This window comes from Octopus sinensis, linkage group LG10 (genome assembly GCF_006345805.1).
Source record: "Octopus sinensis linkage group LG10, ASM634580v1, whole genome shotgun sequence".
Lineage (NCBI taxonomy): Eukaryota > Metazoa > Mollusca > Cephalopoda > Octopoda > Octopodidae > Octopus > Octopus sinensis.
Window position 1 is genome coordinate 82,457,334 of NC_043006.1, and position 22,770 is coordinate 82,480,103.

A 22,770-nucleotide genomic window follows, 5' to 3' on the forward strand; every position below is an offset into this window, starting at 1 on the left:
CATTTTAATACTCATTTTTCCATGTTGGTATGGATTGGATGGAGTTTATTTTGAGGCAGATTCACTACAGCCGAATGCCCTTCCTGTTGCCGCCCCTCACCCATTTCCAAGCAGAGTAATATTGTCGAGTGATGTTGGGGGGACAAATACAGACACACAAACATATACACCACACATACATACACATATATATATATATATACATATATATATATATATATATATATATATATATATTATATATATATATATGTATATATACATACATATATCCATGAGCTTCTTTCAGTTTCCGTCTACCAAATCCACTCATAAGGCTTTGGTCAGCCCGAGGCTATAGTAGAAGACACTTGCCCAAGGTGTCACGCAGTGGGACTGAACTAAAGATGTCAGTGAAATGTTGTTGCCCTACAACCGCATGTATAAATCATGTATAAATCAAAGGTAGGGACAGAAAGAACACAACAAACAGAAACCAACAAAACACACATGGAAAAATAAGTCTGGAGATAAGGGGGCAAAACTATAAGGGCTTTTCGGACTCCTGTTTTCCATTTGTTGTGCTATCATCTATTTTTTTCCGCATGTTGTGTTTTGTTGGTTTCCGTTTGTTGTGTTCTTTCTGTCCTACCTTTGATTTATATATGTGTGTGTATGTGTGTGTGTGAGTGTGTGTATATATATATATATAATAGACATTCATTTTCCCGAGTGTCAAACTAATACAGTTACTTGTTTATACACCTGTCTTTGTCTTTTGCTTTTCTATAAATTTCAACTATATTTATATATGTATGTATATATAAATGTAGTTTTATGTATATATATATATATATGTGTGTGTGTGTGTGTGTGTATATGTATGTGTGCGTGTAAATATATGTATATATGTATATATATACACACACACACATATATATATATATACATATATATATGCATATACACACACATATATATATGTATATATATACATATCTATATATGTAAGTATGTACACATATACATACATGTGTGTGTGTGTGTGAAGATATATAAATATGTGTATATCTGAAAAAGATATATATGTAAGTATATGTATGTGTGTATATATATATATATGATTATTATTTGAGGGAATATTAATCCTAACTTACATATATATTTATATATGTATACATAGATATATGTATCTATGTATACACACAGACATACACATACACACACACACATACACACACACACACATATATATATTTATATAAATATATATATATATATATAGATGTATGTATGTATGTATGTATGCATATATGTACGTACATATCAATGCATGTATGCACACACACATACACTGATACATACATTCAAAGTTTACTATTTTTAGTTTTAGCTGCTGCTATTTTTTTTTTTAGACCATGTTGTTTAAACAAACAACATTCATTGAAAAAGAAAACAGAAAGAAAAAACCCCACCAAAAAAGTAAACGAAAGGCAAAATATTCTCAAAACCCCTCAAAGCAAAACTACCCCAAATTTTTTACTTTTTTTTTTTATTCTAATTATATAATGTTGAGCACATCTTGTTTCAGTACCTCCAGTATCCCTTTGGTATGTTACTGATTATAAGTAATAGTTGCTGGTAATACTTGCATAGTTACGGCAACCTAGATTTGTGGCTCCTTCTAATTCAACGTCTCAGATTACACGGTTACCTATGCTTATTCTCCAGGTGAAGGTAGCTTGCAGTAAGAAGAATTTATTGGTGTACAAAAAAAATACAAAAAATAAATGCATAAAACATCTTGAATATATATATATATATATATAAACGATGATGATGATGATGATGATGATATACATATACACACACACACACACATATATATATTATATATATATATATATATATATGCATACATACTTACATACAAATATATATATATGTGTGTGTGTATGTATGCATATATAAAAATGTGTGTGTATATATATATATGTTTGTATGCATGTATGTATTCATGATTCTATATATGTATATATATATGTGTGTGTGTGTGTGTGTGTGTATGTGTGTATATATATATATATATATATATATTTATATATATATATACACATACATTACATACATCACATACATATGTGTGAGTATATACGTAATACATACCTATATTAAAATAACCTGATGTGTTACTGAGAGAGAGAGAGAGAGAGAGAGAGAGAAAGATGAAGTGTAGGAAGAAAGAAGACCCACACACACATGTATACATATTACACATATATGTGTGTGCGTGTGAGTCTGTGTGTGCATGTGTGTGTGTGTGTGTGTGTGTGTGTGTGTGTGTGTGTGTGTATAAACTTGATGTGATACTAAGACAGAAATAAGGAAAGAGAGAGAAAGAGACAGACAGTAGAAGGGAAGGAAGACCTGCCTATTCTATTATGTTTTGCTTGTTATTGTAGAACATACTGATATCAAATTACTAGAGATCTATAATTGGGCATCATGTGATAATGAAAATGAGAAGAAATACAAAAAAGAAAACAAAAGACAAAGACAACAAACAATAATAGATATTATGCAATAAATATACTGCTAAAAAAATATATCACGAATACATGACTTATGTGATATCTAATGTTGTCAATTAGACTATGGATATATGATGTGTATAATATAGTATAATGATTTATGATTTATGTGTATTAAGTAATAAATGTCTGAATGTATGTGTTCTTTTCATTCTTTTATTCTTTTATTTGTTTCAGTCATTTTGTCAGCGGCCATGCTGGAGCACCGCCTTTAGTCAAACAATTTAACCCCAGGACTTATTCTTTGTAAGCCCAGTAATTATTTTATTGGTCTCTTTTGCCAAACTGCTAAGTTATGGGGACGTGAATACACCAACATCGGTTGTCAAGCAATGGTGGGAGGACAAACACAGACACACACATAAACAGACACACACATTTATATATACATATATATACGACAGGCTTCTTTCTACCTACAAAATCCACTCATAAGGCTTTGGTTGGCCTGAGGCTATAGTAGAAGTCACTTGCTCAAGGTGCCACACAGTGGGACTGAACCCAGAACCATGTGCTCACGAAATTAATGTGCATGTGACTAAGCACTCCACAAACACATGTACCCTTAGTGTGATACAAAGTGGGATGAAGCTGGCCCTTTGAAATACAGGTACGACAGAAACAGGAAGAAAGAGTGAGAGAAAGTGATGGTGAAAGAGTACAGCAGAGTTTGCCTCCCACCGCCAGAGCCGCGTGTACCTTTAGGTCTTTTTGCTCAATAAACACTCATAGCAACCTTTCTGGGAATTGAAACTGTGATCCTATGAGCGCGAGTCTGCTGCTCTAACCACTGGGCCAATCCACCTCCACATATAAAATTATATATATATATCTTTATATATAAAAGTGAAGTTGTGTGTCTGTCTCCTACGATTTAGATTCCTAACTACTCCCACATTTTGCGGTGCAGTTGAACCAAAACTGGGTATCTTATAGTCGTGATTCATATCGAGCCCTTCTGCATATTAGCGCGCGTCTACGATGAGTCTACGATTTTAAAAAAAATTTACCATAATTTTTTTTCCATTTTTAATGCATTTTTTTGCTATTTTTTGGCTATAACTCTCTAAAAATGCTTATATAGTTATTTCCCTTACAAACCCGAGCAACGCCGGGCGATACTGCTAGTATATATATATATATATATATATCTACACATACCTATAATATATATACATACACATATATACATACATATAATATATATACATACATATACATACATACATACATATATATATAGGTGCAGGAGTGGCTGTGTGATAAGTAGCTTGCTTACTAAGCATGGTTCCAGGTTCAGTCCCATTGCATGGCACCTTGGGCAAGTGTCTTTTACTATAGCCTTACGCTAACCAAAGCCTTGAGAGTGGATTTAGTAGATGGAAACTGAAAGAAGCCTGTCATATATATATATATATATATATATATATATGTATATGTTTGTGTGTCTGTGTTTGTTCCCACCCCCCACCATTGCTTGACAAACAATGTTGGTGTGTTTACATACCCGTTACTTAGCAGTTTGGCAAAAGAGACTAATAGAATCAGTACTAGGATTACAAAGCATGTTATCATTATGATTGTTTCTTTTATGTTTATCTTGTCAAGCTGGCATGGGTTGGATGAGATATTTGAGTTAATGTGATATAAGAGATACCCTTCTCAACATCAAGTTTTTTAGAATTGGGTTTCATAAAAACAACAGATATACTGTGTATGTATTTTAGGAACTCAGGACACAAATATGCACAAACACATACATCTTCATACCTCCACCTATACATACACATGCACACACACACACACACACACAGATGCATGTGTATATATATATACATACATATATATATATATATATACATCATCATCGTTTAGTGTCCGTTTTCCATGCTAGCATGGGTTGGACGGTTCTACTGGGGTCTGTGAAGCCAGAAGGCTTCATCAGGCCCAGTCAAATCTGGCAGTGTTTCTACGGCTGGATGCCCTTCCTAACGCCAACCACTCCGTGAGTGTAGTGGGTGCTTTTTACGTGCCACCCGCACAGGTGCCAGACATGTACATTTAAACACAAGAGAAACTACCTTTAACAGGTACTTTTACATGCTAGAAGAAGCAGTGAAAATGACCAAAATCACATTTAAGAGCAATTTCGAAGGGAATGAAAAATAAAAACTTTTACCTTGTTATTTTTTTACAGTTATACCTAGGTTTTGAAATTTTTAGCAAATAAAATATTTTGCTATGTGAAATTCACATCAGTATATTTTACATATATATACATATACTCTTTTACTCTTTTACTTGTTTCAGTCATTTGACTGTGGCCATGCTGGAGCACCACCTTCAGTCGAGCAAATCGACCCCGGGACTTATTCTTTGTAAGCCCAGTACTTATTCTATCGGTCTCTTTTGCCGAACCGCTAAGTGACGGGGATGTAAACACGCCAGCATTGGTTGTCAAGCAATGCTAGGGGGACAAACACAGACACACAAACACACACATACATATACATACATGTATATACATATATACGACAGGCTTCTTTCAGTTTCCATCTACCAAATCCACTCACAATGCATTGGTTGGCCCGGGGCTATAGCAGAAGACATTTGCCCAAGATGCCACGCAGTGGGACTGAACCCGGAACCATGTGGCTGGTTAGCAAGCTACTTACCACACAGCCAATATATATATCTTTTATCTTTTACTTGTTTCAATCATTAGACTGCGGCCATGCTGGAGCACCACTTTGAAATTTTAGTCAAATGAATTGACCCCAGTACTAATATTTTTTTAACTTGGTACTTATTCTATCGATCTTTTTTGCCAAACTGCTATGTAACAGAGACTCAAACACACAAACACCAGTTGTGAAGTAGTGGTGGGGGACAAACACACAGATATATATATATATATATATATATATATATATATAGAACGCATTCTTTCAGTTTCCATCTACAAAATCCACTTATAAGACTTTGGTCAGCCCAAGGCTATAATAGAAGACACTTGCCCAAGGTGCCATGCAGTGGGACTGAACCATGAACCATTTGGTTGGGAAGCAGCTTCTTACCACACAGCCATGCCTAAACATCATAATTTCTTACCACACAGCCTTATATTTTACAGGTAAGAAAGTAAATTTCAAACGTGGTATAGCTGTGAAAACGACCTGGAATGATTGGTCGTACACCTTTAGAAGATGGAAAAACATTGCCAGCAGGTGACTATGGAGAATCGAACTCCATACCTCTCAGTTACTGGCTGAGTGCTCTGTACCTCTAAGCTAAGCAATGCCTGACAACAATTACAAGCAATTTTAATGCTAAGGAATAGCTTTTTGGAATGAGGGAACATTTTTATAAACAAACTTTATCAGCACAGAGGTATTTTATAGACAAGAAAGTAAATTTCAAAGACTGGTGGAGAGAGAGAGAGAGAGAGAGAGAGAGAGAGAGAGAGTGAGAGAGTGAAATTGTAATATGAAACTAAGTACATGTCAAAGCAATTTGAAATTATGTGAACTCAATTAGCTTACAGCTGTTTCCACTCTAAGATGCTATCCACTCATATACATAAGTCAGCCAACCATAGAAAAATCTGACCTACACACACTACATATATATAAATATATACATATATGTGTGCGTGTGTGTGTGTGTGTGAGTGTAGATGTCATCACCGTCACCATCATCATCATTATCATTATCGTCATCATCATTATTTAATGTCTACTCTCCATGCTGTGTTGGATGGTTTGACATGAAGCTGGCTAGCAGGGAGCAGTCCAGACTCCAGTGGTCTGTTTTGGCATGGTTTCTATGGCTGGATGCCCTTCCTAATGCCAACCACATAGCAGAGTGTACTGGGTGCTTTTTACATGCCACTGGCTCAGGTGTGTTAATGCAGCTCTGGTACAGTCATGTTAACGAAGCACCAGAACAGGGGCTTTTTAAGTGACACCAGTACCCGAAAGTACAAACCTGTATGTGTGGAAGACTACCCACATGCATAATTGATAGGCAGCTTTCAGCTTCTGTCTCACAAAGTTTTGGTGAATCTGGTGCTATAATGGAAGACACTTGCTCTCAGTACCTTACAGTGAGACTGAACACTGAAACCTTATAGTTGAGAAATAACTTCTCAACCATGTACCATAATCTCATGGCCTATGCCAGGGGTGTAACCAGCCCATTTATGTGTACCTTTTCCTTCTTTGGACACTAAAACTCTGCTTGCGAAGACCTGTGGAGGCAAGTGAAATCAAAATCAAAATCAAAATCGATGACTGGCGTCTGTGCTAGCAGGGTGCAAAGAGCACCATACAAGCATGATCATTGACAGAGCAGCTAACTGGCTTCCGTGCCAGTAGCACTTAAAAGGCACCATTTGAGCGCGATCGTTACCAGCGTCGCCTTACTGGCACTTGTGCCTGTGCTAGTAGGGTGCCAAGAGCACCATCCGAGCGTGATCGTTGCCAGAGCGGCCAACTGGCTTCTGTGCCAGTGGCACGTAAAAAGGCACCATTCAAGTGTGATCATTACCAAAGTCGCCTTACTGGCACTTGTGCTGGTGGCATGTGTAAAAAGATTCAAGCGAGGTTGTTGCCAGTAGTGCCTGACTGGCCCCCATGCCGGTGGCACATAAAAAGCACCCACTACACTCTCGGAGTGGTTGGTGTTAGGAAGGGCATCCAGCTGTAGAAACTCTGCCAAATCAAGATTGGAGCCTGGTGCAGCCATCTGGTTCGTCAGCCCCCAGTCAAAATCGTCCAACCCATGCTAGCATGGAAAGCAGACGTTAAACAATGATGATGATGATGATGATGTACACATGCCTGTATAAGTATCGCTATGCCGTACCTATATAGCTATGTCTGTAAGTAAGTAAATGTGCAAGTTGATGTGATTAAAAACATGATGATCAAATTTTGTTTACTTTGTATGAGATAATTAAATTATCAAAATTATATATTTCAGGAGTGGCTGTGTGGTAAGTAGCTTGCTAACCAATCACATGGTTCCGGGTTCAGTCCCACTGTGTGGCATCTTGGGCAAGTGTCTTCTGCTATAGCCCCGGGCCGACCAATACCTTGTGAGTGGATTTGGTAGACGGAAACTGAAAGAAGCCTGTCATATATATGTATATATATATGTGTGTGTGTCTGTGTTTGTCCCGCTAGCATTGCTTGACAACTGATGCTGGTGTGTTTACGTCCCTGTTACTTAGCGGTTCGGCAAAAGAGACCAATAAAATAAGTACTGGGCTTACAAAGAATTAGTCCCGGGGTCGATTTCCTCAACTAAAAGGCGGTGCTCCAGCATGGCCACAGTCAAATGACTGAAACAAGTAAAAGAGTAAAAGAGTAAAGAGTATTAATGTAATTACACAACTGCTCGGGTTATTAGTGCCAGAAGTAGATGTTGGCATCATTGTTTAAAAGGAAAGTTATCTTGACAACCCAGATGGACAAATATATGCATAGTTACACATGCACATGCGTGCACACTCATACATGCACACACTCACACACACATGCACATATAGAGAAATATGCATATACATATTCATACAGTATATGGATATATGAATACATAATAAAAACAGTCATGTGTATACATACACACATGCGTGTTTGCATGCTTGTGCATAAATCTGTCTATCTGTCTGTTTGTCTATCTATTTGTCTGTCTGCCTGCCTGCCTTTCTGTCTATCTATCTACTTGCCTTTCTGTCTGTTTGTTTATCTATCTATCTATCTATCTATCATCATCATCATCATCATTGTCGTTTAACATCTGTTTTCTATGCTGGCATGGGTTGGGTGGTTTGACTGAGGTCTAGCGAGACAGGAGGCTGCACCAAGCTCCAGTCCAATCTGGCAATGTTTCTACTGCTGGATGCCTTTCCTAATGCCAACCACTCCTAGAGTGTAGTGGGTGCTTTTTATGTGCCATTGGCATGAGGGCCAGTCAGGTGGTACAGGCATCGACCACACTCAAATGGTACTTTTTATGTGCCACCAGCATGGGAGCTAGTCAGGTAGCACTGGCATCGGTCACACTTGTATGGTGCTTTTCATGTTGCACCAGCATGGGAGCCAGTCCGGCAGCACATGAAGATTGATGTAACTCTTCATGAAAGTAAATAGACAATAAGAAAAGCGTGATGCAATTTGTAATAGATTGTTTATTTAATGGTTTGAATGATATTTCAACAGATCATCTGTCTTCTTCAGGTTCAAAATGTAAAATGAAAACAACCACAGAAACACAGAAATTCAAAATATAAACAAAGAAATACTGCATTCTTATTTTAATAGAATGACATCATCAGTTTTCAATTTTGCAACTGGTGAAAGGAAAAGGAAAGAAAAAAAAGAAAAAAAAAGAAAGAAAGGAAAAAGAATATTTAGTTGAACAGTTTTGTGTAAATATGATGAAATTCACCCATCATTTTATTCATTCCTGCTGGGTGTAATGTTAGTAATTCACAAATATATGTGTCCTCATGCATTTTGAGGAGTGAAAGTGCAGTAGATTCAGATTATTTTCTGAGAATGTGCATTTTCAGGTGTTCCTCAAAATTGCAGCTGTTTGATGTAAAATGTTTGGCAAGTTCCGTCGAACTATTGCTATCATGCCTGATGTCATACCTGTGCCCACTGAATCTTTTGTTTAATTGTTCTGTTGTACAACCTACATAAATCAAGTTGTGTTTGGTGCATTCTACTGCATTCATCATATGGGAATCTTTACACATCCCACCTTCCATATAAATCATAACATTTTGGTTATGATTCATGATGAAGTTCACTTGACTCAAGTTGTTGCACAATGAACAAGGCTTACCTCTTTTACAGCAGTTTTTCACGTTCAGAAACTCCAAAGGTAGTTTTCTTGGAGTTAGAGGAAGGGATTAATGTTTCTCTTACATTTTTATTGCACCCAAGGGCTACAATAGGTGGCTGAGGGAATATTTGTTTGAAATGAGGATATTTTTCTGCAATATGCTGGTAACTTTTATGCAACACTTTTGAAATGCCAATAAAATTTTGGTGCCAGTTAATCACTGAAGTAATTCTATCACAAATTTTACTCTGGTGGCTAAAATTATGCATGGAAGTTTAACTTGCCATGCTCATCATAGCTATGTCATTTGCTATTTCCCTTAATCATGATTCACTGTAACTGCATTTGACATAATAGTATACAAAAGCATTTGCATGTTTCTAGTAATCCCCTATATCAGTACAAATCCATTTTATCCTCAAAAATTGGGATTTCGGATTTGACCAAATTATATGATTTGGATGGTCGGAGTGGTGGTAGAGGTAAATGTGAAATGACATGGGTTTGCAAAATAACTCTGTCACTATTCTGCCTCGGACTTAAAGCTAGAAATGCAAGAAAATTATTATTATTATTATTATTATTATTATTATTATTATTATTATTATTATTATTATTATTATCACTAAACATGCAAGTTAAAAATTTTTTAAATGCCTTTAATTGTAAAGAAAATGGTTCTTTATAATGGTATAATATACTCAATAATCAATTAAAAAATTTATTAGAAACGGCTGTAAAGAAATGACACCTGTCCATCATTTGTTATTTATTTGTTTATAATTCACCTCTCTTGGAACCTGCCCCTTGCATAATGTGAAGTAGATTATGAACGTTATATATAATAGCTCAAAGGGCTAATGATATGCTCCGTTGGGTTCAATTAATTGCATACATAACCTGAATATCCTTCTGCCAGTACTTCTGTACCAACCTTGGTATATGTCTATAATTGTTGTGTATGCATTTTAACTCAGACCTAACCTTTTGCCTTACCTTTAAGTGTCTTATTCACCTGAATCTTAATATATAATATATATATATATATATATTATATATATATATATATATATATATATATATATATATTATATATACATATGCAGGTGTGGCTGTGTATAAGAAGCTTGCTTGCTTCCCAACCACATGGTACTGGGTTCAACCCCACTGCATGGCACCTTGGGCAAATTCTTCTACTATAGCCTCAGGTTGGCCAAAGCCTTGTGAGTAAATGTAGTAATGGAAACTGAAAGAAGACTGTCACGTATATATGCATATATATATATTATATATTATATATATATATATATATATATATATATATATAATATATATATAATATATATATATAATGTATATATATGCATATATATATATATATAATGCATATATATATATATATATATATATATATACTATATATATGTATATATTTATACATGTGTGTCCTCGTGTCTGTGTTTATTCCCCCCTCCACCATCACTTGACTACTGATGTTGGTGTGTTTATGTCTCTGCAACTTAGCAGTTTAGCAAAAGAGACCCATAGAACAAGTACTAGGCTTACAAAGAATAAGTCCAGGGGTTGATTTCTTTCGACTAAAAAACCCTTTAAGGTGGTGCTCCAACATAACTGCAGCCAAAATGACTGAACAAGTGAGAGAATAAAAGAATATTTATATATGATGATGATGATGATGATATATATATATATATATATGCCATTTTCTGCCCATTTAGCCATAGAATTCAGGTGGAATGTTATCGTGTAATTTCAGATATTTACATATATTGTTACAATATAAATAGATATACTTTCTGATGCTAAGACCTCAGTTTTGTTTTCAAGCATAAGTAGATCCTCTTGTCAGTACATTGTGCTGAGCCAAACAATTCTGCAAACCACTGTTTGTAGTGATACACACACACACACACACACACACACACACACACACACACACACACACACACACACACACACACACACACACACACACACATTGCTGAGCCAAACAATTCTGCAAACCACTTTTTGTAGTGATATACACACACACACACATATATTTATATATATATATATATGTGTGTGTGTGTGTGTGTGTATACACACACATATTTTTGTTCCATACCTTATTCTTTATCTTTCACCGTTTCTCTTACTATTTCTCTTCCTCCCCCTTTCACTGTTTGCATACATACATGCATGCACACACACACACACACACACACACACACACACACACACACACACACACATATATACATATATATAAGTAGATAGATATTTATCAGCAGTGTTCCTCAATGAATGCAAGACATGCAAAGTATACTTATAATATATATATATATATATGTGTGTGTGTGTGTGTATTTATAAATATATACATTTATATGTGTATGTGTCTGTGAGCGTATGTGTGTGTGTATATATACCATCATGCATTTTTTATATAATTTTAATGAGTCCTTATTACCTGCAAGAATCTCATTTTTACCCCACTCAGGGTAATTTACCCCTGTTTTCCAACCCTTGCTCTACAGGAAAAAGTAGATATCAAGAAAATACATGACATTGGAAGCTTTGCTGTTGTGACCATGAGTTTGGTGTCAATGAACTTACCATATACAAAATGCGTAGAGATTCATTTATCATAGTGTTTTTTGAGTAGGTGGGGACTAAACTCCTGTGATAAATGAGTATATTTGTACTGCAAGGCATAATAAAATGCGATAAACATCACCCTTTTCAAGCCTAGCCAGGCTCATGGGCCTGGTTTCCTGGTTTCTGTGGCATATATGTTGTTTCCCCAGCTGGACGGGATGCCAGTCCATCGCAGCGTTACTCAAGAAACAGGAAGAGAGAGTGAGAGAAAGTTGTGGCGAAAGAGTACAACAGGGGTCGCAACCACCCCCTACCGGAGCCTCATGGAGCTTTGAGTATTTTTGTTCAATAAACACACACAATGCCCGGTCTGGGAATCGAAACCGCAATCTTCCGACTGCAAGTCTGCTGCCCTAACCACTAGGCCATTGCGCCTCCACCAAGGCATAATAGTCAACATTTAAAACCTGAAAGACAAAAAAAAAAACCAAGATGAAGGCTGAGAAAACTCACGTGCTGCTTCATTTTTTGCACACTCTACAGACTCCATAGAGTAAACTATACATTTCTCCCATAATCCTCTTCGTTCTGTAGTGTTCACGAGCCATGTTGTGGTAGAAATGGAAAACAGGAGAAGTAAGGCTGCAATTATTCCACATAGTACAGAAATGACCTGGAGGAAACAAAAACAAAAACAACACCGAATTAATCATTGAATTCATGTCTAAGAAAAGAAAAAAAACATTAAGTCATAAGAAAATTAGTTCAATAACAAATAAAAACAAACAGCACCAAAAACAAACCATTAAATAGTTGAAATAATTCTCTTACAGATGTGAAGGATGGGCTCTTGAAAATCAAAAGTGAAAATGTAATGGTCATGCTTTTAACCGAAGTAGTTCACTGTGGAAAGAAAGTCATAATGGCTGTGTGTGACTTGGGAATTAAAATTTGGCTGTGGACTCTTTACTGAGAACTTACCTTGCTGCTTTGGCATACACCAAGCGTGTTAAATGCTTTCAAAGTGTTGTATATGTGCTTCTTTCTTTCTCTCTGAGATAAATATTTGATTAGTTTTAAACAAAAACTTCAATGTAATTTTGTGTTATTAAGTCAAAGTGGTGTGTATGTTCATTATCAGATATCAGTTCTTAGAAGTAAAGTGACTGAATATCTGTTGGTAGATATACAGTGACCAGGTATACAGTAACTGGATATACAGGGAAAATATTATTCAGAGACCAGATATGTTGCACTCAGATACACAGTGACTACATATAGAAGCCAAATATACAGTGACAAGACATATCTTGCAAACAACTTGCACATGCAAGTGCTACCAGTCAAAAACTCTGCATACCGGAAGCCAGTAAGTGTATGGGGTCATAAGGAGAGAATGCATGCCATTTTGGGGCCTACCTCTCGACGGCATCAATGCGCACCGGCCCCCCTTACTGATGTGAGGCCCCACTTGCTAGATCAGCTGGTTATCAAATAAAGCTCAATATTCTTCTAGCCATCGCTCATCGTCTCTTTTTAACCAAATCTAGTGGCTAGCCTTCTCCACTGTAGTTTCAATATCGGTCATGGTGGTATTGACTTTACGATGAGTTAGGCCTAACGATAACAACAGTCGTCTCACACTGTGTCCAATGAAACCTCTACATCTGACTTCGATTGGAAAATGCTCTGCTTTCCAGCCTGCGTCTTCACATTCCTTGAGGCAAAATATTATTCAGAGACCAGATATGTTGCGCTCAGATACACAGTGACTACATATAGTAGCCAAATATACAGTGACAAGATATACAGTAAGTAGATATACAATAACTAGATATACAGTGACCAAACATCAGGGACCAGGTATACAATAACAGTAAAACAGTGATAAGATATACAGTGACAAGACATATGACAACAAAATATACAGTGACCAGACATACTGTGGTCAGTTATACAGTGATCAGATATACAGTGACAAGGCATACGGAGATCAGTTATCAGTAGCTAGATATGTAGTTACCAGATATCAGATACTAGATGAACAAAAATAAATAAAATAAACATTTTTTTTTTCAACAGAAGTCTTTGGAATATTTAATGTTCACTCCATTAGCTGGTTTGTTGAAACATTGTTTTTAACCGTATAAATATTTTTGCACAGTAACCATTTTTATTGTTATTCAAGACTCAAAACGACCCAGGAAATAACAGGAAGAGACACTCACTACAATGGTGGCAACAAAAGTCTCAGTAATGAAAATAAGCTTGTTCTCTCTCAATTATTTTCAAGCATGAAAATAGTGTGAAAATTAAACTGTGTTTCAAGTATAACCAGTTGTATTGTCAGATTAGAAAACACAGAAAAAGGAGTGCTGAGAATATTAATTCTAATAGAGAAAAACAAAACAATTCAACCATTTTGTTACCATACCTTTGTTTAAATACATTGCCTTTGTTTCAATTAACTTTGAACATAATGAAGAATTTAGTAAACTAAGGGAATATGTTGAAAATAAAGAGGAGGTTTGTTTTATAAATAACAAAGAGAGATTTTCCATACTTTTGTAAAGGGAGTTGGAAAGAACTCTAGTCTTTTGTATTAGGTGTGCTCCCTCAAATAGTAGAGCATATGGAAATGTGTGCTTGTAGAAGTGTTGTTTGAGAGTCAGACAAAATGCCTTGCAGTATTTGTTTTGGTACTTTACATTTAGAGTTCAATTCCTGCTGAGGTTAACTTGACTTTTCATCCTCCTGGGGGTCAATAAATTAAAGCATTAGTCAAGTGCTGGAGTCAGTTTAATCATCAATTTCATTTCCAAAATGTTTTGGTTTTGTACCTCAGTAGGAATTTCAAATAATTTTTAATAGGCATATGATAGCAAATTTAGGAGAGAGAGAGAGAGAGAGAGAGAGAGAGAGAGAGAGAGAGAGAGAGAGAGAGAGAGAGAGAGAGAGAGAGAGAGAGAGAGATGGAGGAGTATGTGGAGTCAATTTAATCTAATTTGGTGTTTAACTGGTACTATTTTATTGATGCCAGAAAGGTGAAAGATAATATCATCCCCAGTGGAATTTGAACATGAGGTTGAAATGTTGTAAAAGAAGGATTTAGTCAACTGAACTGACCCAGGTACATGAATGGTAAGCAAAGCAGGGTGATTCCAGTGGCAGCTGAACAATGAACTGCAAGATGATTAAACTCAATGTTATTGTAAATCACACAGTCTGATGCTTTGTTGTTTTTTACTTTAGTTATCTATCCACCTTAGACTGCCCCTGGTTCTGTGATACAAGCTGCCTGTTTTAACCCTTTAGCATTTAAACAGGCCATAGCTGGCCAAAATACTCTACTTGCTTTGTTTTATGTTCAAACTGACCAGATCTGACCTCTCACCTACCTTACAATGTCATTCTAAAGATAGACAGGTACATCATTGAAATCTCAAAGGTACAAGATAGTGCATGTTTAATTCAGAACAATATGAATGAATAAGTATCTCCTCCTCCTCCTCCTCCTCTTCCTTCTCCCCCTCATCATCATCATCGTTTAATGTCGGCTTTCCATGCTAGCATGGGTTGGACGATTTGACTGAGGACTGGCAAACCGGATGGCTGCACCAGGCTCCAATCTGATCTGGCAGAATTTCTACAGCTGCATGCTCTTCCTAATGCCAACTACTCCAAGAGTGTAGTAGGTGCTTTTACGTGCCACCGGCACAAGTACCAGTCAGGCAGTACTGGTAATGGCCACACTCAAATGGTGATTTTTACATGCCACCTGCACAGAAGCCAGTCCAGGGGCACTGGCAACGACCTAGCTCGAATGTTTTTTCACGTGCCACTGGTACAGGTGCCAGTAAGGGAACTCTGGTAACAATCATGCTCCAATGGTGCTTTATATGTGCCACTGGCATGGAAGTCAGTCAGCTGCTCTGGCAATGATCACGCTTGGATGATGCTCTTAGATCATCATATAATCTAAATACCAAAGATATAGATTTCAAACTTCGCATTAAAAGTTTTTCATGTAAATTTATGTTCCAAACACCAGCTTAATATAACAATTATTTTTACTAAATTCTTAATTATTTAAAAAATTAATTATAATAAAGGTGGTGTATTTCAACAAAAATATGGTAATGAAAGCATTTCATATAAATATTTGAGCCAATAAAACAATTTCTACATAGTTGAATGCTATGGATTTGAAGATCATGTTTGATTTTGAGCTGACTTGTGGCTAAACAACAGCAATGACATCAATATCACTGAGAGAATCTTCTTGATGAGACCGGAAACTGTAGGAAAGCAGGTCATTGTATCTCATTTGTGATCTAATAGCTCTTCCAAGCACTTTAACTATAGGAAAGGTGCAATACGCAGTACAAGATGCTGTTGTCCATAAGACTGATTTTAAAAGGTAAGATGCATTGATCTATAAAATCTATTTTGCTTGATGATATTGATAATATTTTGCCCTTTTATTAGAGTTACTCTCTCTTTTACTCTTTTACTTGTTTCAGTCATGTGACTGTGGCCATGCTGGAGCACTGTCTTTAGTCGAGCAAATCAACCCCAGGACTTATTCTTTGTAAGCCTAGTACTTATTCTATTGGTCTCTTTTTGCTGAACTGCTAAGTTACGGGGGCGTAAACACACTAGCATCGGTTGTCAAGCGATGTTGGGGGAACAAACACAGACACACAAACATATACACACATACATATATACACATATACACGATGGGCTTCTTTCAATTTCCGTCTACCAAATCCACTCATAAGGCTTTGGTTGGCCCGAGGCTATAGTAGAAGACACTTGCCCAAGGTGCCATGCAGTGGGACTGAACCCGGAACCATGTGGTTGGTAAGCAAGCTACTTACCACACAGCCACTCCTACACCTATAGTTCTGAACAATGATATTTGAACCATGGTTTTGTTTTAAGGATCAAGGCTAGAAGATATTGCCACTTGCTATGAGTCCTGGTAGGGTTGTTATTAGACATCCTTCCAAGTCTTGGTGCACTATATCGCCTCTCTGACATATTCTACATACCGTTTTGTGTTTGCTACATTAAGAGGATGAGCTATTTAACCATTAACCACTTTCAGAAGAAGAATAACTTAATTGAAGAGTAAACATGGTTAGGATGTTGTCTCTGTGCTGATAATGAATCATTTAATAGCATATTCTGAGGAAGAATTCCAAGCATTATGCAAGCTGTCTCTCTCTTGATTCACAGTATCTGTTTGGATGGATTAAAATGCCGTTGTGGTCCTGAATATACTTGCTTTATCTAGTACACACTTACTGTATCTAGTACATCTTAGAATTACCAGCAACTAAGACAAGGCATCTAGATATAGAGGTCAATAGTAGCTAGCAGCTTCCAATGAACATATACTTATAAGTACTGGTGTCATGTGAAAACAAAAAGGCATCTAGTACACTTTGTAAATGGTTAGTGTTAGGATGGGTACCCAGCCATGAAAACCATACCAAAGTAGATATTGGAACTTGATACAATTCTCTGTCTCATATGACGAGCTTCTCTCAGTTTCTCTTACCTAATCCATTCACAAGGCCTTGGTTGGCCCTGGGCTATATTTGAAGACGTTTACCAATGGTTGCATGCAGTGGGACTGAATCCGAGACCATGTGGTTGGGAAACAAGAGAGGGAACAACAAGCAGGTGTATTAATTTGATGCCCAAGAAGAATGGAAAAATCTTTGACATTTTGAGTCTAGGCTCTTCAACAGAAAGGGATGAGAGGAAAAAAAATGGAGTGAGTATATATATATATATATATTTATGCTCGCTCCATTCTCCATTTCTTTTACATATATATATCTATATCTATATATAATATATATAACCAAGAAAAAAGCAACAAGAATGGATCAGTAGATTAGTACAATTGTTTCATACTATAAACATTTTATTTCAAGCTGCAAATATTACAGCAAATATAATGTCAAGTATTCATCAGCTAAATCACATATAGGTTTTCCAAATATCTTAGAGAGTGTAAATATCCTTATGAAGTTATAGGAGTGAGTTCCATGAATTTGAAGTAAGATTCCAAGCAGACTATATATGTTTTCCAACAATACAAAGATTTTAAATTGATTATTAACATCCCAGAGAAGATAAATCCACTCATAAAGATGTGGGTATAAGTTCTAAGAGACATGAGGAAAGATACTGGTCATACCACGGTTAAGTTCGCATATATATATATATATATATTATATATATATATACTTAAGAAGGTGAATGAATTATCCTAGTATGGATAATTCGGTTAACCGATACCTGGGTAGCAAATTCACATCAGAAAACACGGTTGAAGCTATATGCCAAGGGCAGGGATCCTGTGTTCTCGTGTGTAAATTGTGTGTTTTTTTTTAACTATGAATAAATGAAAGAATGGAGTCAAACGACGATTTAAACAAAATTCCTTTACTCTCAACACATGTTTCGAAGGCTGCATATTCCTAATTCTGAAGGAATAAAGGGTGCATTATGCCGCCTTTATTCCTTCAGAATTAGGAATATGCAGCCTTCGAAACATGTGTTGAGAGTAAAGGAATTTTGTTTAAATCGTCGTTTGACTCCATTCTTTCATTTATTCATATATATATATATATATATATATATATATATATATATATATATATATATATATATATACATATATATCTATATATCCATATATATATATACTTTATTTAAAGCAGCAGAAAATTCAACAAAATCTGTTACTCTGAGTTTCTCGTTGCCGTTCATCAGACAGTTTTTGTTAGAATGGAACCGATATATCAATTCAATCCAGACTCTTACAAACGCTACACCTTTAAAAAATGGACTTGTTTGATTGGCCCTTTAGAAATAATGGTCAATCTTCGAGCGATAAACAAAAAATGGGCTCAAAAATATATATGTATATATATATAAAAAAATTTTAAAAATTATAAAATTCGAGGAAAAACCTTACGTTGGATAAAATACATATTGACGTTAATGAAGGAAATATAATTAATACATGGAAATTAAAATGCATTATAAATATTACACTGCAATACATATTCATATTAAAGTGTACATATATATATATCAACATACATAGAAGGATGCGTGCAAATGCCATACATATACAGACATAAATATAAATATAAAATATACACACAAATGCATGCATACATATGTATACGCAATCTATCTCGCACGCAAGTTAAAATCCTAGATGTTAATGTAGCGTTCCTTATTTACGGAGCAAAGCTTAAGTGAGGGGGACGTTAAGTTGTATGTACCAGTATCAGTTAGAGAAAAAAATGAAAGAAAGGAAGAGAGAGAAAAAGGAACGAAGAAGGGGGAAGGAAAAAAGAAAAAGGAGGGGTGGGGAAAAAACGAAATAAGAAAAATTATGTATACAAGCTGTATAACCACGTTATTGACATATATAGAGAGACAAGTATACAAACACACAAGTTCAAATGGATACATACACATACAGTCGTGTATGTGTGTGCTTAAGCACAAACATACACTCGCTTACACATACACAGAGACGCATGCTTAAAAATACATATCCATGGCTATACACATATTTACATCAAAATTCTAATTTTTGACAACATTGCTTTTTTAAAAAAGGTGAGTGCAATAATGAAAATATACGAAAGACATATAAAACATAACACCCTATTTTGGATCATCTATAAATTAAAAATCAAAGTAATCCTATACAATAACATGAAATAAACAAAGCCGAAGGCTTTTCCTAAGGTATATGTAGAAATATAAACAAAATAAACAAAATATATGCATGAGACTTTGCTATATGGAATGAAATCTGCATAGCGCGAAACAAATCCATCGTCGCGTTTACATACTAGTCCAAGAGTCAAAATCAAAATTTCAAAAATCAAAAATACAAAATATATACTCTATCCATATGGTATATTTATATTTGACATTTTAAATTTGGTTGCGTGTCTACATAAGTTAATCAGCTCACTTCTTTGATTCAAAGAATTATTGTCTTTGAATAAAATATAGTTTCTCTAATAGGCAAAGATTGCATTTAAAATTATTCCTGTGTGCTCCATGCCTGTATGGTGCCGCTCTGTCCAGAATGCTCCATGTCACGTTGAAAGGTGGGGTTTCCTTTTCTTTTAGTTCCCAGACATATTTTGCTAGGTTGGTCCTCTTCCTATTCTCTGGGTATCTAAATGAATTTTTATGCGAATAAAATCGTGTTTTAAACGAATTTTCTGAAGCCCCTGTATATGTCTTGTATTCCGATGAGCCTTCTATTTGTACCTTGGCTCTATAAACTACTCCTTTTACTAGACATTTCCCTTCCAACGGACAGGAGTTTTCATTTTTGCAATTGCATTTCTTAATGGGCTCGGCCCCATGTTTAATCTCAATCAGATTCCTATTATGCTGGCTAATGTAAGAGGCGAAATTTCTGCAACAAGAATAGCTAACCTTCAGGGTTCTTCTATTAAATATCCTATAGAATTTATGGCCCTGCTTAAAATGCTTAGAGACTAATCTCAAAAATTCCTTACCTATATTAGTCTTTACGGCCAAATTGAAAGCCAGGTTGAACCACAAAACTTTCCTGGTCCTAGTTCTTCGTGCAGCATTATTATCAGCATTAAGCTGGCTGTATTGGATCTTCTCAGAGAATCCACTATTCTTTAATGCGCTATCGCAATAAGGTGCAGCATTATGGAATGTGTATGTGTGTGTGTGTGTGTGTGTGTATACACATACATATATTTATGTATAGGACAGTAACACTAATACTATTTTTGGTAGTGGTTGTTGTTCGATGCTAACTCTTATAGAAACAAACAAAAAAGAAAAACATACAAGAAACCCTCCTTTTGGTTTAATTCTAACAGAATTTACAAAAAAAAAAGAAAAAAGTACATATGGAAAAGTAGTTTGATGAGGCTGTTGTAATTGGGTTTCATTTATATTGCAAAACGAAATAAGTCATTTTCATAATGGTAAATCAATGTATTTCAAACACACAGATGCATGCATGTGCACCCCGCCCCACCACACACACACATGCAATAAGGTCTTCTCTTTCACTGGTGTTTGTTTAGAACCTGATCAGGAAATTTTCTGATTCCTTTACAAAAGAATACTTTGGTTCTGTGGTAAGAAATTTGCTTCCAAGCCACTTGATTTTGGGTTTAGTCCCATTACGGGGCATTTTGGGTGAGTGTCTTCTGTTGTAGCTTTGGGCTGACCAAAGCCTTTGTGAGAGGATTTGGTAGACGGAAACTGAAAGAAGACCATCATAAGTATGTATACATATGTATGTATGTATGAATGTATGTATGTATGTATGTATGTATGTATGTATGTATGTATGTATGTATGTATCTATCTATCTATCTACATACATACATATATGTGTGTATATATATATATACATATATATATGTGTGTATATATATATATATATATATATATATATACATATATTATACATACATATATATATATATATATATATATACATACATATATATATATATATACACATACATACATACATACATACATACATACATACATACATACATACATATATATATATATATCATCATCATCATCATCATCATCATCATAAACGATGATGATGATGATGATGATGATGATATATATCGGTGTCATGCAAATTGGCACCCGTGTCAGTGGCATGTAAAACCACCCAGGTGTCATTGTCATGCAGATGACATCTGTGCTGGTGGCATGTAAAAGCACCCAGTACACTTTTGGAGTGGTTGGCATTAGGAAGGGCATCCAGCTGTAGAAAACCATGCCAAATCAGACTGGAGGCTGGTGCAGCCTTCCAGCATGCCATCCCTGTCAGACCATCCAACTCATACCAGCGTGGACAACGGACGTTAAATGTTGATGGTGATGATTATGATGATGATGATGACACATATATGTACGCGTATGTATCTTTGTGTCTGTGTTTGCCCCTCACTACCACTTGACTACCAGTGTTGGTTTGTTTACGTCCCCATAACCTAGCAGTTTGGCAAAAGAGAACAACAGAATAAGTAACCAGGCTTCAAAGACAGTGAGTACTGGGGTTGATCCGTTTGACTAAAATTCTTCAAGGTCACACCCCAGCAAGGCCAGAGTCTGATGTACTGAAAGAAGCAAAGGAGTATGTTTTCTTTCCTTCCTTTGCGGTTCATGTTGCAGTGAACAACAATAACAACCACATCCATAATAACTACAGAACTAAACAAAACAATTACTGAGACTGAGAGATAAAGAGAGAGAGAGAGAGAAGAATATAGTGGGAGAGAGCAAGAATGGGAGAGATGTAAAAAGAGGAAGGAATAAGGAGAGAGTAAAAGAGAGAGAGCATTAGAGAGAAAGACACATATGAAGGGGAAATGAATGAAAGAGAAAGACACCTGCGAATGCACACACACTAACGCATGCATGTATTCGTATATATATATATATATATATATATATATATATATATATATATATATATATATTATATTAAATTAGAGACAAAACCACTATTATGCAAATCAAACAAAGAAAGACTTAAGCCAATACATAAAATAATTTATATAACTTAAATTTAATTAAATTTAATTTATATAAATTATTTTATGTATTGGCTTAAGTCTTTCTTTGTTTGATTTGCATAATAGTGGTTTTGTCTCTAATTTATTAT

The 22,770-nt window shown here is 35.6% G+C and overlaps 1 protein-coding gene across 3 annotated transcripts in view; it reads right to left on the minus strand.

Moving 5' to 3' along the window:
- The window catches only part of LOC115216673 (transmembrane protein 47-like), a 154,110-nt gene that overhangs the window by 21,132 nt on the left and 110,208 nt on the right, over positions 1 to 22,770 (minus strand). For all 3 annotated transcript variants that reach the window (XM_029786173.2, XM_036506860.1, XM_036506859.1), the window contains exon 2: positions 12,540 to 12,699. In XM_029786173.2, the coding sequence (XP_029642033.1) occupies positions 12,540 to 12,699 (160 nt within the window). The remainder of the gene's footprint in view (positions 1 to 12,539; positions 12,700 to 22,770) is intronic.